We start from the raw sequence: 17,706 nt of genomic DNA on the forward strand, positions 1-17,706 counted from the left end.
CTGATCCTCAGCACCTACAAAAATTCTGCACAGACTATATATATATACACTTTATAAAATTTACAGCCTTCACTTTTTTGGATAGTGAAACTAGCTCAGCTGCCTTCTCCTACTCATTCTCTGGCAGGTTCCTGCATGGCAGAAAGATCCTTCACAAACAACTGACAAGTTATGAGAGTATTTCCAGGAAGAAAAGGGTTAGAATTAACCTACTGTGAGCATGTAGAATAATTCAAGTCCTAACAAGGCTGCCAGAAACCATCTTTGTACTGCTGTAGACACCTCTGTGCCACTGCTTCCACAAAGCTGCCCAGGAGGAACACATCATGCTCTGGGGCAAGTGGAAATTTGCAGTATAGGCAACTGCCACCTATCTGGATCCTGTGACAAAAGTAACAATATTTGAAATTTTCCTTTTAAGCCATTAAAGAAAAGTTTTTCCTCTTAAGAAAAATTTTCAAAATGTGAACCTCAATATAGTAAAAAACAACAGACAAGTAGCACACACCCGAAACACATTGTTTCAGAAACTGTGATTTAGCAATACATGTAGTGCAACTTCCAGTGTAAATCAGAAGGATAATCTCCACTGTGCTTTGACATATGTCTGCCTTAGGGATTTACAGGTTTAAAAGATAGAAAACAAGACACGTCACCTTGTTTTACTGTAGTAAACCCCTGTGTCCATTCCTTTCTGCACTTAAGAATACACACAGGTACCTTGGTGGGGTATCAGTTTGCCCAGAATTAAATAGCCAACAACTTTTCACTGTAGTACAAAAGAACTACAGTTACTGTTGCTGGCATGAAAAAAACTATGTTTGTCTGTTGACAGTTTTCTCACAAATGAATTTTTTTATAGGTATTTTCAGGTCAGGGATTGTCCGCTAGGCTGATGTATAAAAATGTCATGTGATGGCAAGTATATTCAGTTCTGCACTTTTTGCATTTTTACCCCTCCAATAAAGCACCACAATCAACCTAAAAGAAAATGCTTACTATTGTTACAAATACCTGAGATGCTACAGCTAAAATATAAAAGAAAGCATCTGTGTTTTCAGTTTGTTTGTTTTATTCATGGGATAGATCTTTGTGGGGATTTTCAAAAAGCAAAAAACCCCAATGCTTGTAAAAACCACAGCAGTTGGCAGGAGGACTCTAGGATATATTTAAGATCTGAAACTAAATTGAGCTCTTTATTTTAATGGACTAGATTAAAATCTGATGGCAATACTTCAATGTTGAAAATGCTTTATGAACACTAATAAATCAATCAGTGAGCTTAAACAGGTAATTAATATTACTGTTCCATGGATTTTAATTGGAAATAAAGGTCAAGATACTTACATAAAACCAGATGGCGTTAAGTTGCTAATGGCATTAGAACTCAGCACTATGCTCTGGTCATGTTCTCAAATTCCAGTTTTATAAAGTTAGCTGGTGGAGTTAAGGTGGAAAGCATCTCTTCTCCCCAGCCCTGTTCATTGCATTACTCGTTTAAAAGGGAAGATGCGTGCTCCCTGCTTCCATGTCTGATTCTTCCTTAGCAGTGCACCAAAGCAAAGCTGCTCTGGAAGAAGCCCAGAATATTTCCACCACTTCATCTCTACATATCATTTTACTTTTTCTTGAGACAGAGAAAACCCACCACCTACCAAGCAGATACTGATGTCAGTGAGATTAGTGAGTGACCCATCCCAGGATGCAGATTTAACCAATAACACCATCCGCAGTACTTTTTTTATTATTATTTTAAATAGAGTTGACAAAAGCATTATTATTGTTAGAAGCGGGCAAGCATTTTTCATTTCTAGAGCTAAAAAAATTCTCCTGGCGACCTGGTTACAAAGTCAGCCAGCCTGATCAGAAAGGCCATATGCTCTTTGGCCCTCACTTGGTTTTCCACCCCTGCATTCCCCAATGCCAACCTCCTTTTCCTTTAGGATCCCTTCAGCTGCTGCCAGTCTCTAATATAGTGGAACATAGCCAAGAAACAAAAGTAAAAAACATGGTTGCAAAGCAGGTTTGCATGAAGCCTTCTGCTTCCTGGTGATGAAGAGAAAGAAGCTCCACAGGTACTGTTAAAAAGTTGAACTTTAACACTACAAAGCTAGAACAATCTGAACTTTAATTAAAGATACTGTAGGTTTGCTCCCCACTGACGTAATTAAGGCTCAGTAATGTGAAAGCAGTTCACATATTAAAAGGCTAAGAATCAGACATATCTTCTGCCTGACTGTGCTTTCCAAGTGCTCTTCCCAGGCAGGACCTCTGCAACTGTTGTCTGCACTTCTTCCACTACCAGCAGCTGTTATATGAACAGCAGCAGCAAGTGCATGTTATTAATGTGATTTACATTCAACTTGGGGGTGGATCAGTTGCTGGCTAAAGCTGGTGAGGCATTTGCATCCCCTGGAAAGAAATGTTTTGCACCGGTAAATACGCTTCCACCCAGCTCCCATTATCGTAACAACTACCATGAACAAAATATGCAAAATCTACAGTACTCTCATCCATTTGTTTGGCAGCCAATTAAGGGCCTGACAAATATTCAGTCCTTAGGAGCAAGACGGGCTGGCTACATAGATGTGGCTTTTAAAATGCCACCACCTTTTTTAAATGCATGAACTCATTTTGAAAAATGCAAAAATGATTAAGCTTACTTTTCTACCCTGGCCTGGGTAGTTAGAAGCAGAATCAATACTACAGAAACTGTTATCCCTGCTAGCTACTTCCGAGTTGCCCATGAGAACACAGCCTCTGGTTACCCCAGGGAGAGGAGGAGTTGCAGGGGATGAACAACTGGCAGGATAGCGTTATGATCTGGGAACTGGAGACATAGAGCAACAGTGGTGACATAAAATAAAGGCTGCTCTGCATTTTTTCTATCCTAACAAAAGCCAAATAAAGCAGGACAGGCACCCATGCCCCTGTCTTCAGAAAGCTTGGTGCTAATGATAGTCCAGCCATATTTAGGACAGATGGCTGGCATTGTTGATGGGGGTGTACATCTCAACTCCCTAATTGTGCGTGGGCAGGAGATAGGGACAAATATAATGCTAAGTTTCACTCACTGACGTGCAGAGACCTTATTTTCACCCTCTTTCCACTGTCAAATGTATGCTTGCTCTGCCTGATGTTTCAGTAGATGTTTTGCTCAGATGGGACTTCTGCAATTGTTGAAATCTCTAAGCTTTATTTCTCCTTTCACTTGCACAGGTGAGAATAGGGAACAGCTCATCCAAAGTTTTCTTTATGCTGAACTGAGCCACATCTGTCTAAGCAGCAACTTTCTACGCAGATTAGAGGTGCAAATAAAACAGTCTTAGGGTCACATACTTGACCTATTCAATCTGTTACATCCCAGGAGCATTTGACACCAGTATGGAATCTATTACAGCAAAAGAAGGCTTCTGAGGTGTCAGATGACAATGAGATTTAAAAGCAGATGAAAAACTATTTAGAAGCTGCACCAGGCTAGAGCCTTCCTTGATCCAGATTTACACAGATCTGCTCTATGCCACAGCTGCTTTGATCTTGTGGACGCTGGCTAACATGGAATATATCCTGCACTCATGTTGTGTGTAGGAAGTCATCTTCAACTCTGGTTCTTGTTCACTGGGACACCGCTGCAGAGCTTGGCTTGTAAACAGCAGAGAGGGATCTTTATTTGATGAAATGTGAGATAAATGCCATGAAAACATTTTTGCTGGCTCTAACTCTGATTAAACACAAGGTTTCACAAGGCTTAAGCCGACCTGAGAATCTCCTTGGGATTCTTTCTGAAGTTTATCTTTTAACCACAAAAAATAATAAAATAAAGTCAGGACATTGATGTCCAATGCCATTTGTCTAGCGTATACAGAGAACCACAGCTGGGCTGCAGACGCTTCACACGTAACCCTGCTGCCCAGCAAATACCCAGAGATGGAGCAAGCCACCTCAAGGTGAGGAGTGCTGCCCTAGCCAGTACCACCATGCTGCTGCTGGATGGTGGTTTTCTCCTCTGGGATAAAAGCCACCTCCTAGATCAGTCCAACCTGACTGAGGCATTTACAACTCATTTTCTTGGTGCGGTGTTATGACTGCCTCATCAGCTTTTATCTTCTGCTTTGCTGCTCCATGATGTCTTCTTAAAGTCTGAAAGTAAGCCCTTAAAATTCATGCTCTAGAAAGGTTTATAATCCCTTCCATGGACAAAGTTACTGCTGTGCTGTTCAAAGTAAATGTCCATTTTCATAGCTGATGTATAATTTACTGTACACCAAGCACCTGGAGGGACCAGGCAGAAGCCCCTGCAGCAGGTTATGTTTCAGGGTGACAACCAGAGTGGCTTGGGCTCGGTCTGGGTGCACGGGCAGGTGTGGGGCTAGGGGAGCCCAAGCTGTGATCACAATTATATGGCCTGAGCTGGCATCACAGCATGGGCCCAAGCACCCTGTATAAAAATCAAAGCTAACCTTGGTCCAAACTTCTGTGCCATGCTACCTTTGGTAGTATAAAGAAACTCATAGGGGTTCACCATGTAGCTGCATGGGCCCCAGGACAAAGGACAGCCAGGAACATTTGGCAGGGAAGGTCAGGATCACCATTCAGACTGATATAAATCATGGCTTCTGTCACAAAATGGCCCCCTCACAGCCTGTTTCTGAACAGGGTAACTGCTATGAATCCATACTGAATAACTGGGCCCTGGAGATCTTTGGTCACAGATCATTTTACTTGCAAATGATTTCTGCGTGCTGTGAGGGTACAGTCACAGCTGATTCAGGAGCAGAAATCAAAAAAGAAAAATCCAGTGGAAGGAGAGGAGAAGGCAAACTAGTGCCAGGGAGAGCAGAACCAGGGAAAAAAAAGTGAATAGAACAAGGAAGATAGGGTCCCATATAGATATGGACTACTGTATCAGACACTGCATGCACCAGTCTTTTTAGTAAGGGCACAAAATGACCTTAGATATGCATTTGTGCTACATAAACAGTACTCAGGGCCAGCAACTGCCTCAGGTTGCTCATGTGGGAAAAGCTGAGAAAATTGAAAAGTTTTGCAGGCAAAATATCAATATCATTGAGCCATTCACCCTTGCATTTTGCTCTTAAATACCAAACCCAGTGAATAAGTGTCTGCAAAGTCCCTGGACACTAGTTTCAAATTGTTCCAAAGTCTCCATAAAGTTAAAGCAGCATGTTGAGGTAAAGATCTTGGTAAGGCAAACAAAAGCACCTGCAGCGGCTGAGGTATTCTGCCTGATCTGTCACAGAACAAGTGGACCACAGGATGGGCACGTCTTGAAGATGTCCCCAAGAGCATGCCTGAAAGGCCAAAACTGGGGACAGCATGCCAACACTGCTCTGACTTCCTGGGCTAAGAACAGGCAGGGCTCAGTCCAGCAGCCCCATGACTCTCCCGTAGGAGGAATGCTCATCCAGGACTGTATCATGGGCTCATTTCCTGGCTCTGTCATGAGTTTCCTTGAAGAAACCACATATTTCCATTTGTAAGATGGAGATAACAACCTCCCTCATATTCTGTGGTCACTGTAAAGACAAACCTAGAAATACCACAGAAGCAGAGTGTCTCCACAGCAGTGACAACATGAGTCCCTAGGCAGGACACACACAGGTCCACAGCAGAGGAACACAAGTGTCATGGCAACACAGTCTGGCTAAGATGACAAGTCGTTAAGGTTTATAAAAGAGCAAATTATCTTACTAACTTGCAAGCCCTTCTGGGTCTCTGGTGACATATCTGCAAAACACCCACCATCTTTGCTAAAAAGACAAAAATCCTACACAACTCCCTGCTGTCTGCATGGTCTGCCAGTTCATCTTGAGGGCATCCCTGGTGCTGTCTACAATGGTCTCTACACAACAATACACAGGCTTCCAGCCCGAGCATCCAGCTTTCTGGGTTGCACAACAAGAAGCCCAGAAGCTCTGAAAATTGGAGCCTTTGGCATCCTTGACCTGTGCCGGGGCCTGCACTTGGCTTTGACCCATGGCATGTCCTACAGCAATAGGGGATTTTTCGCAGCAGCTCTGCAACAAGCTAAATACAAGCAGCTGCTATGCTTCAGTTGAGACTTTTCTTCATTCAAGAAAGAAACATCTCAATTAATTTGTTTCTACTGCTGCTCAGTGTTTTCCTTAACTCATGAGAACCAGGAGAAAAATAGGTGGACCTGACCAATAAGCCCAAGTGGGAATCAGGTTTGGCAGCTTGGTGTGAAAGTAGGATTTAATTCCAGAGTAAAGGCCTAATATATCCCCTTTTTCCTCCACAGCTTATTCTACAAGGGCATCGTAGGGCTAGGAACGTGCAAAGAGAAATGACATGCAGCTGTGAGAGAAAAGCAAAGGCTAAGCACAGCTTGGGCCCAGACAAATCAGCTGGTTTCTTTACCTTCTGCTCCAATAGATACTAGTTTGACTCCTTTGCTGGCAATGAAATCCAAGGCCTTGTTCACATTGGAGATCTTGTGCACTCGCATTTTGCCTCTTTCAGGCTTAGCTAAACGTTCACCTAATAAGAAAAGGAAAAAAAAATAGTATTAGATAACAATTCTGAACCCTTTCTTCCCTGGTGGGTGTTTCCCCACACTGGTGGCTCCTGCTGCTCAGCCAGGCAGAGGGTAGACCTCCCTGCATCCTTTCTCGACAGCGAAGGCAGGACAGCCACACTCACTGTTAAGTACGCCGAGAAAGAATCAGGCAGAAAAGTATCTTTTGTTGCAGATAATTTAATAACAGAGGAACTATCAGCACTGAGTCCTTTCCACAGCAGGTTTGTATCAGAGGTGAAAAAATCCTTCAAAACCACACTGTCCCAGGCAGTGGAACTAACCTCCACACCATTAACCTCAGATAACGATGCCTGGAAATGGCACAAACTTCTCTCCTTCACAAAGACAGGTGAGGAGCTCCCCTCCAGCATTTACAATACCCAATTTACAAAGCAAAAGTCTCCTTCTTGGAACTCCCTACAGTCAAATATGAGGCTGATCCTGTATCCTGCCTTTTCTTTTCCCTAGCCAGGATACAGACCTCCTACCTCTCTAGTCTCTTCACTGAATGGACACAACTGCCTGCATCAAGAAATAAAACCACTTATTTGCCAAGTGGCTTTATAACTGTAAGGACTGTCATCTCAACTCCTTTCCATTACATGTTTGATGTATTTCTAACTCCATGCAATGGTGTGCACAGTGATATGCATTTTAAATGTTTATAACGAGTCAGAGAGAGGTAAGCAGTCTAGCTCTGAGGTAAAAGCAGGTAAATCTCTGACAGAAATGAGTCTTAGGGCAAACACCAGCTCCTGACTGGAACAAAGCTGGAAGATTTGGAAAAGCACTTTCTTGACCTTATTTATTTGAAAGGGTTGCATTAAATGCAGTCATGCCTTTCTTGTCAGGCTGCCTGCAACTATGCTCACAGCCTACTTTTACTAACACTAACCCAACACACAGAGTAAAGAAATTAAAGCTTGGGCAGGCAAGTGGACTTTCAAAGGGAACCTCTGCTAGAAATAGAATTAGACAGGAACCTGTTGTCCTGGTTTTGGCTGGGATAGAGTTAATCTTCTATTAGTTGGTATAATGTTGTGTTTTGAATTTAGCATGAGAATAATCTTGATAACACACTGATGTTTTCAGTTGTTGCTAAGTAGTGTTTATACTAAGTCAAGGATTTTTCAGCTTCTCATGCCCAGCCAGCAAGAAGGCTGGAGGGGCACAATAAGTTGAGAGGGGACACAGCCAGGGCAGCTGACCCAAACTGGCCAAAGGGGTATTCCATACCATGGGATGTCATACCCAGTATATAAACTGGGGGGATTTGGCTGGGGTGGGGCAGATCGCTGCTTGGGAAGTAACTGGGCATCAGTCAGCGAGTGGTGAGCAATTGCATTGTGCATCACTTGTTTTGTATATTCCAATCCTTTTATTACTATTATTGTCATTTTATTAAAATTATTGTTTTCTTCCTTTCTGTCCTATTAAACTGTTCTTATCCCAGCCCACGAGTTTTACTTACCCCCCCTTCTCTCCCCATCCCACTGAGTGGGGGGGAAGCAAGTGAGCAGCTGCGTGGTGCTTAGCTGCTGGCTGGGGTTAAACCACAACACCTGTGAACCACACAACACCAAAAAGCAAACAGAACAGCACTTTCAGATCACAAGTTCCAGAATACAAAAAAGATCTAAACAAAATGCAAGCAGGTTTTGCACTTTGAGAAAAAAGGTATGAGACAATTAAAAAGAGATCAAACGGGCAAGTCTAGGCAAGTAATTACTCACCTGACCTATTCAGTTCCAAAAGTTTCCTGCTTTATCTTGAACCTGAATATTTAAGTTCATGCGAGCTGACTCAAAACCTTTATTTCAGGCTTAAGGGTGAGAAAGAAAAGTACTTTTTAAAGAACTCTTTTCCATACTAAAACTGGATGGCTTGTTTCCTAACAAAGGAGGGAGGAAAAGCTAAAGGGGAAAAAAATAGATTATCTCCATAGCCATGCCCTACAAAGAAAAAAAGTCTGAAAATGAAAATCCTTTAAAAGTGTTTCAGTGATGACTGTAGGCTAGTGTCATTAGCTCTCAAGCTTAAGGATAAAACCAGATTCACTTTCAAAATAAAACACTGATGTCTGACAATTTAAGTAAAAAGATGTATTTATGGTACTACCTCCATCCTAGGATTAAAAAGAAAAAATCTCTTTTGCTTTAATGGAGCCTCAAGTACACATCATGGTATATAGCTTTCCTTTTCTATTTGGATAATGCTAATCATTCTAAATAAAAGTGGAAGCATTTTTTGTAACAGTTTCACAATTACATTTTTATATATAGTTTCACAACAGACTTAAGCAGACTTATGTTGCCAAATGTCAACAAATGGGTTGAGCCAGCTAAAAAATAACCATTTTCTTTAGTTCATGTGACTGTAAACTAGCCTTGCAAAAAGAAAAATAAAGACAAGCGATTAGGTTTCAGCTGGAACAGCAAGCTGATCCAATTCACCTTGTGGCTGCATGTGTATTGCTAACAGAAGGGAGAGCATCTGAACTGCTCTCCCTGGGGCTGGGGAGAGCAGGATTGTTCCCTCTAACAGCAATGTGGTTCCCTCCTCAAGCAATTGATGGTGATTGCAAAACTGCAGTCTCCCTCTCTCAAATACCACAATAGGATATTTGTTTCAGAATAATTTTTCCGAGAACTTAAGTCCCAAAACCTGATGGCTATTTCCTTCAGACTTGGACTTTATTACAAATTTAGATTTCCAGAGAAAAGCTTCATCTGGTTCCATGCTATACGTTATTAACGACGTGGACTGTTAAAAGGGAAGCCTGCTAGAAATATGTTCTACTTTCAGCTATTTGCATCATTGCTTTATTTCTCAGTACTTCTCCCAGCTGGGACAATGCAAATGGTCTACTCACTTCCATTCTCTGATTCTCATGTACTAGCCCAAGGCTGTACTTCAAAAGCCAAACAATGCAAGGAAGTGTTGGCACAGAAGTTGTTTACAGCAAATTTGTTTAGGAAAAATTTCAATTAGTCATTCCTTCTGTTGGGGGGGGGGGGGGGGGGGAGGATAAAAGCCTTATAACTTCATTTTCAAAGTACTCAATGTAAGCTTAGCCTTTTTCAGTCTTGTAGTATTTTTAACATGGCTTTGTCAGGGGAAGGAAATGCATGCGGTGAAAAATGAAAGTGTATCTTTTGGGGCAATTTTGGGGCGGGGGGGGGGGCAACTGTTACTTCTCACCACAGAGGCCAGCGGGAGAGGACTCACAACGAGGAAGTCCCAGGGCTGTCCCCTGCACAGTGGCTGGGGGAAACGGGTCTCCCACAGCCCCAGTGGCACAGTCCCTCTCCAGCCCTAGGGTCTCCAGCAGCTTCCCTGAGGCAGGCTCCATCCTTCCCCCCACAGCAGCCACCCCTGCGGCGGGGGCAGAAGGAGACAGCACCCTCTCACTCCCACATGCCGCAGCCCGGCAGAGGAGGCACTCGGCTCCGCAGGGCTCTTTGCCAGCCTGGCGCAGCGCTCTCATGGCTGAAGGCTCTTATGGTCATCACCCTCTGGGTTAGAGGAAAAGACCAGCCTGCCACAGAGCACCCCTGCCCACACCAAATTCCCCGTCAGCAGCTCTGCAGTCCCCCAAAATACAGGAAGAGGAAGGTATGAAGTGAGCCAAGAGCTGAAAGGAAAGGCCAGAAGCTGGAACTGGAGGCCCAGAGCCATCCAGAGACTCACCCTTTTGGCAGGTGATCAGTGGGAACCGTGGCAGGAACATACAGGCGAGCCCTTGCCAGCCACCAGGAGACTCCTTACCCCCACGCTGCTCCTGGGCTGGGCTGCTGCTTCCCCAGCTACTGGCCAAAGGGGCTACTAGTGAGGCCAGCAGCTGGAAGAAAGCTCCACAAGAGCAGTGAGGCTCACAACTGGAAACCGAACCACCAATGATGGAAATGAAATGGGGGGAAAAAGAACTGTGCTAAATTTCTCCTCTTTTACCCCTGTACCTAGAACTGTGGTTCTAGCTTCTGCTGGCTCTAAGGAAAGGATGCTCAGTCCCTAGTGTGTGAAGGACCGTGGCCTCTGGTGGGATGCAACCCACAGCTGCTCCCCATGCCTTTGCCCACTGGTCATCTAGTGGCAGGCTGCGGGCACAGAGCTGCTCTGCAGCAGATGGGTAAATGCCGTGCCCACACCACCAGTGCACTCAGAAGCCTTTAGCTTCTTCCCAAACTGAGTGGGGTTCAACAGGCCCTGCCAGTGGGCTCCCAAGGGGACAACAGGAGAGGAAGAGTGGGAGATGAGGCAAGGAAATCAAGCAGTATGAGATATAAGACCCCCTGCTTTACCACCAAGCCTCATCCGCCCTCCCCTATTCACGCTTCTCTCCCCTATCTTCCAGTTAGGCAATGAGAAACTAAGCCATCAAGGCCCATCTGCCCCAGCTTCCAGGCTGCAGCCCCTCTTCTGTAAGGGAACATAAATACAGAAAATAAACTAATAGGATTCTGCTACCTCATTTCTTACAGGCACTGAAGAAGCAATGTGCATGCTGCAAAGCTCTGATAATATTTTGAACTCTGATCCCTCCAAACCACCAGCATGAGCAAAAACCCTGAGGTTTTATCCTATATTCATAAATTCTGAAAAACACATATACTGACAGCATTGGGGAAGGGGAAGGCAGTTTGAGTGCTTCTATCATGGCAATTTTATTGGAAAACGTACCAAGAAGGTCAGGAATACAAGTCACTGTGTTGGTATTACTGGCTCAAAAGCCATCAAAAGAAAGTCTGTGAGCATACAACCCCAGTTTCATACTTACAGTCTTATCCCCCGCTCAGTGCCTCCCACAATACTTTATTAAGGTATTTATTTCATCAGCACATCAGTAGGGATTACTGCTTATATGAAATAATCCCTGGGAGATATCTGTCAAGTAGTGGGACATTTGTGATAAGGAGTGAAAACAAATCTGACCTAACTTGTTCATGCCACTGGTTTTATTTCAGACTGGGTTTTCTGGGATTTTGCTTTTCTTTGGGATTTTTTTTTTCCCTGAAGGCTTGAGAACTGAGCTCAGATTGAAACTAGAATGGAAAAACTTTAGTCACAGCTGAAACTGAACAACACAGAAGATTTACTGGTTTGACTCCCCTCTTCCAATAACTTTTTTCCTATTCCCACTGTCATGTGGCTTTGGTATGATTTGCCAGTGCAGCATTCCCACACTCTTCCCAGAGCTGCTTCGTCAGCCCTGCCAAGCAGTAAGAGCCATTGCCTGAGCCTTCACAGGAGGCTGTGCATTCCTGACGGGCAAAGGAAAGCCGAGAGGCAGGAACAGGAATGCAATGGGCAGCCTGCACAGGCCATGAGGCTTGGAGTACATTCCAAAAGCACATTAATGGTCACTGCTGGAGACAAGATATTTGGTTAGGGAGAAATTTGTTCTGAATCAGAAAGCAGCTGTTCTTATATTCCAGCAAAATCTGCAGCTTTACAGCCCTTGCTGTCCCTCTTCTGTGAGAAAGGGGGAGGACAGATTTCAGAACGGAGATGCTCAGGACACTTGAGAGCACCACACAGAACCTCTCTCACCTGAAATGACTTCCAGAAGTAACATGAGTTTAAGACCATCCCTGAAATCTTCCTCTATGTTCTCAATCTGTGTCCCAGCCTTGCGGAGGTGAGAATTACACCATGCTGTAAATGTCTAAAACACAGGAAAGAAAGAAAGAAAGAAAGAAAAAAAAAAAAGCAGTCAGTAATCTTCCCAGAAGCCAAACAACAGTTCAGAACCAAAGCAGTGCTGCTAGGCACCATGACACAGATTCAAATGCTGGTTAGGTTATCATCTTTCCACCCACTGTCCTTGTGGAGCACAAGCGTTAGTACCTAAATATCCAAAGAAGTTGCAGGGTGTTCCTATGACAGAGGGAGTTTGAGGGAGACAGACAGTTCATGGCTCCATCACATCTGATTTTCTGGAGAGGTTCCTACATTTTGTGTTTGGTTTAAAATACCTTGAAACTGATTTTAAGGCATGCTAAAGTGCTCAGATTGCTAAGGACTCCAGTGGTGTTAGATGACACATCTTAACATAATATGAAGAACAGAAAACAGCAGTCCAGATCTTCTAGTCTCTAGACATGTGCTTGAGAAAAAAAGGATCATTCTTCTATGGCCCACTGCCTTTGGTCTACTCCATCCCCAGCAAACACTGCAGCCCTTAGACTGAGGGACAGCATGCTGAGCTCCTCAGCCACATAAAACACATCCCAGTAGTGTCTGTCCTGCTGCCTCCGTTCTCACCAACTTGCTGCTAAGCAGACCTCCCTCCCTTTCGTGACTGTCCCACCTTCCCTGCCGATCACGTGGAAGAGTAAATGCTTTCTGAATAACAGTGCTACCACCTGTCTCAGCAAAAGTGCAGGTCCTAGAAAGGATAAAAGTATGCATTACTTAGTGACACTACTGTCTAGCACAGTCCCAGACTCCTACTGTTTGAGAGCCTCTGGCAGAAGGATCATTGCAGCTACCTCAATGATAGAAATCACAGCCACTCTGTAATTAGCGATATCGTGCACCACCACTGGAATAATAATATGAGTCTGAAGTGCAGGAGGGACTGAGGTCCAAACTACAACACGGCCAGCAGCATTCAGGCTAAGCAAAACTCTTTTTAGAAATGCCTTCTGACCTCAAGTGGTCAGGATAAGAGGATGTCTCATATGAGAGAAATGAATTTCACCTCAACTGATGACAAGACACATTTTCTGTGGTTGCAATCTGTCAGCCCATGTTTGGAACAATGGGCATGTGGGGCACTGACAGGGAAGAGACCATCTCATCCAAGAGATGTGATAGTAGGGATTATCTCAAAAGAGCACCATGGGAACGTGTCTGAAAGAGAAAAGTGCTACCATTCAATGGTCAAAACACAAGAAGCAAATACAAAACACCTCAGACACTTCAGTGTGGCATGATCTTAAATAGGTGAATCAAAGAGCCCAACCTGGAGATGCAGAAGCTGTTTGACACAGAAGTACTGTTTGAAGAGTAAATGGTTGCAACTAGTTCTTTTAAGGCAGACAAGTTTGTCCAAGTGCTAATGAATGCATTTCACAGTGTTTGAACAGGACACCAAGTAAATCCTTCCTTTGTACAAACTGATAACCCCTCAATCACTCGTTAAATAGCTCAAAAAATGAGCAGCTCCAAAAGCTCAGTGCTATACAAGGAAAGGAGGTCTTTCTTCCCTCCCTCTCCCAGATGTGCTCCCGGAGCCAATTCAACTCACTGACCCAGCAAAAAACTCTTTACTTTCTTTGGTAAAGCTAGTGTTCTGCTCAGTAGTGCATGGAGGCAGTTTAGCAAAGTCTAACAAGCCTCTGCAAGAGAAAATTGGGCATACATGGCCCAGGCAGGAGGGTGGAGTGGACCACAACAGTCATGCCATCTTAGGCTGTTGGGGAACCACAGCAGAATGGACTCAGCTGATACTGAAGCATGGCATGCCAAAAATTTAGAAATGCTTCACCACTGTTTACACCATGCACAGGATTTTAAAAGAAAGATTACCCCAAATGGCAAAAAGCATCAGGGCTTGTTCTTATCTGTCTGGAAGCTGGGCTTCCTTTAATAACCTGCTCGCATTCATGCTTACACAACTACAAATAGCATAGCAGAATCTTTCCTTGGAAAAAGCATTGTTCAGCAGCTGCCAAGCTTCCCACTGCTGTGCTCTGGCCTTGCTCTCCACTGGGGCTGTGGGATGGAGCAGGATAACAGTGCAGCTGTAAATACTTTCATGGCAATGGCCCTTTGGACAGATGCATGTATTGCGAAAGTCTGGGATCTCTTTTTTCAAGATGGCCTGGTTTCCTTCCAGATTTAGAAGCTTTAAAAAAAGAATAAGTCATTAAGCACCTTTTATTGCTTTTTATTGTTATTCTCCTGAGAAATAAAAGTCGGTGTTTTTTTCAAATAAGATCGGTTTTATTTGAAAATGGGCCCTGTATCCTGAAGTACATCCTTTTGCGCTACTTTTTTTCATTCTACTGCCTGCGCTGTATTATGTGAGAACAGGTTCATTTATTTGGCTGCCTTTTGCAGCAAGGCTCCTTCACTCCTCTAGAGGGGCAAATGAGAGCAGAGATGCTACATCATCATCACATATCAAAGTATAAAAGCAAGTTATGTCAGGAAGGTTGTGGGTGCCCATGAACCTCCTTCTCATATTTGGAAAGCAGACCAAAGCAAGATACCTACTGGCCCTGGGTCACATTACAAAATCCATGTTGAATTGAGGAGGAAGCTTGAGGTCTAACTCACAGGCCACCAGGCTCCACTTTTCTTTCTTGTATGACTTCTCTGAAGCCATTTTGGGTTTGTTTTCCATCAGCCTAAAACAGATCATAAAGTTCTCCTTTAAATCATGGATAATCCTGGTATAGCTCAACTGGGCATCTCTTTGCACATTTTGAGGATGGAAGAGGGTGACCAGGTCTACATTTCTAGGAAACACAGATGAAATTAAAAGCAAACCACAAATCTTCTAAACTTTGTGTTATTATAAAGCCTGGCAGAATAACCAGATCAGTGAGATTATTTTTATTGCTGCAAGAATCACCTAGGGCTTAGTGGAAAAGTAAGTCCCAGAGCCACCACTCCAACTTCTCTGCTGGAGCCATCTCCACCACATCACAGCCTCAGACGTGCTGAAGTGAGATGACTCTGCAAAACATTGTCATTAGCCATCAGTGGCAGAGCTGACACCTCACCTCCTCAAGGACACGGACCATGAAGGGTTAATAGACAGAGCACATGAAGTTCCCACTACACAACTCCCAGATGTGTAGACATTTTCTCAAGGCACCCTTCAGGTCCTACACAAACTCCAGGAAGCATAATACCATAAGCAGCACAACAGCGTATGGGAACGACAACAACCAGCAGCCCAGTGTGGATGCATTAGGCCATTTTACAAGAAAGCAAGATTATGAATGCTTTTAATAATTGCAATGAGATTCACAAACTATATTCTTCACAGACCAACCCAAAGCAACATCCATCAAAACATAATAATCAGAAAACAGCTTTATATTGTATTTGCTGCATATACTGCACAGGAGTAAAATCTCTTCTTACTTCAAAGTAGTAAATTGGAAGATTGGACAGACAGATAGGAGGAGGCTGGAGAACTGTGGCAGGAAAGTCAGGGGGAGCAAGGGAAGAAGGGAGAGCTGAAATTTTTGCTGTCCGCTGTGTATTGCAATCCTGGCAGTCTTGTTTGGAGCAATTTTTACTGACTTGGCTTCATGCATCTACACAGGATCCTTCTTGTTATTCTAGGAAACCTACTGAAACCACCCACTCACCCCATCCACCTTCTGGGCAACACAGCCACTCCTCCCCACACCCTGAGTCACAGCTAGGGATGGCAATCAGCTCAGGGTGGCCGCTAAGCCCTGCTGTGCTGCCTGTCACCAGCAAACAAGCTTTTGAAAGTGGAAAGGGCTTCGGAGAGCAGCCAGCCATGTTTCTGGCACAGGCCCAGCCCTGGGAGCAGCTAGACAAAAAAAAACCAAACCCACCTGTGTTTGCTGGGGTGAGGTGAGGCACACCACAGTTCAGAGGGCAGAAATGCACTGCCAGGCGGGAAGCACCGTCTCCTCAGTCCACTGCTCTGAGGCAGCAGATGTGCTTCCTTGCTGCCTGCAGACGCAGAAGCCTGGAGATTATCATCCTGCTTACCTCTAACTCCCTGTCCCAAAGACGAGGAAACAAATACTCTGTTAATCTTGAGGCTTACAGAAATTTCACAGAGCTGGAAAACTACTTACTGTTAAATAATAGCACAAAAACATACCATCAACTGGATTTTCTTCATACAAATCTCACACCATGAATTTTCTATGGTAACTGCACAAGAGGTGCAAACAGAGTTGTGTTTCTTGGCCCTTGGATCTTTCCGTATATTATACTCTTAGTTTATTTTTGGATGCAACAGATCACCAGGACTCCCCTGCAAGTCTGCCTCTTGTTCAGCGTTCACAATGGAGGATGCCTGATCAATGAGCGTGTGTGCGTTTGCATGTACATGCATGCATTTCTCATAATTGCTTTCTGTGGCCCCTGCTCCCATCTAACTATGATTTGTAGCTTCCTTTTTTCACACCCCAGCTTCATCAGCAAGATCCCTGACACCGAGATCAACTCTTGCTATTTGTGTGCTGGGTGCTGTATGAACAATAGGGCCTTCACATTCTACCACAATATAACCTGTCAGATAATAAAAAGAATAACATGTTACTAAAAGCAAGCAAATATGATTAACTATTCTGCTGCCTCAGCATACAAGGCAGGTTTACTGCTGGGATAACCTCTACAAGCCTAACTGCACACCTATTTTAACAGGTATGCACACCCTTTTTCTGACATGACATGAAAAGTCCCTGCTTCTTCCGAGTTCACTGTATTAACCCTTGCCCAGACACAAGTTACCTAAACACAACAGCCAGGTGATGGCTGGAGGTCCTGCAGCCAAAGCTCTAATGAGATACCATCTTCAGCTATCTCTTTCCAGTTATGTCCCAGTCCTGTCAACTGCAAACCTACCTTTGGTTCTCCTTGTATTACATGTGCAAGCACACACGCACTCTCTGGCACTCTTTGCACCTCCCAAACTTCTGCTTTTGTTCCTGACAGCCAATACCCTTTCCTCTTCACACTGTCCTTTCCAAATTCAATACCTTTCTGGTACCAAAGCAGCTCAGGCAACATTCTTGAAACCTGGGGAAGCAGGACAGTAAGTCACAATTTTTAAGTTTAAAGAATGCTTCTGCCTGGAAAGCAGCAGTGCTGTGACATGTCTGGGAGAGCATCTAAAGAGCTCTGCTGCAAGAAAAGTCATAAGGCACTTTTAGCTGCAGAGCAATTTTAGCAATGTAAATGTTGAAGCTACCACAACCACATAAGTGACAGATACTAAAAAAAAATAAATGGGCAGTTTTATCTCTTTGTGGCTGTGACAGTGACATTCCAGCTTTGTCTGACCTTTCCAGATGCTCTTCTCTCCTTGCTAAATCACTCTTCCATGCAGACCTGCTTTCCGTGGGTGAGCATAAACTTTCTGACACAGCCAGGACACTGCCATATTTGTGTAACAGCCCCGGAGAAGCTGTAACTGA

General features: G+C 44.0%; 1 protein-coding gene across 10 annotated transcripts in view; it reads right to left on the bottom strand.

Annotated features, from left to right (window-relative positions):
* ACTN1 (actinin alpha 1) overlaps positions 1-17,706 on the bottom strand; it is a 92,407-nt gene that overhangs the window by 36,269 nt on the left and 38,432 nt on the right. For 8 of the 10 annotated variants that reach the window (XM_049825307.1, XM_049825305.1, XM_049825306.1 and 5 more), the window contains exons 2-3: positions 12,113-12,227; positions 6,403-6,522 (exon numbers count right to left, since the gene is read on the bottom strand). In XM_049825307.1, the coding sequence (XP_049681264.1) occupies positions 6,403-6,522; positions 12,113-12,227 (235 nt within the window). Of the gene's footprint in view, positions 1-6,402; positions 6,523-8,295; positions 8,461-12,112; positions 12,228-14,785; positions 14,877-17,706 lie in introns of those variants that run through there. The other 2 variants (XM_049825309.1, XM_049825310.1) reach the window with 2 other exon arrangements.

This window comes from Accipiter gentilis, chromosome 22 (genome assembly GCF_929443795.1).
Source record: "Accipiter gentilis chromosome 22, bAccGen1.1, whole genome shotgun sequence".
Taxonomy (NCBI): Eukaryota; Metazoa; Chordata; class Aves; order Accipitriformes; family Accipitridae; genus Astur; species Astur gentilis.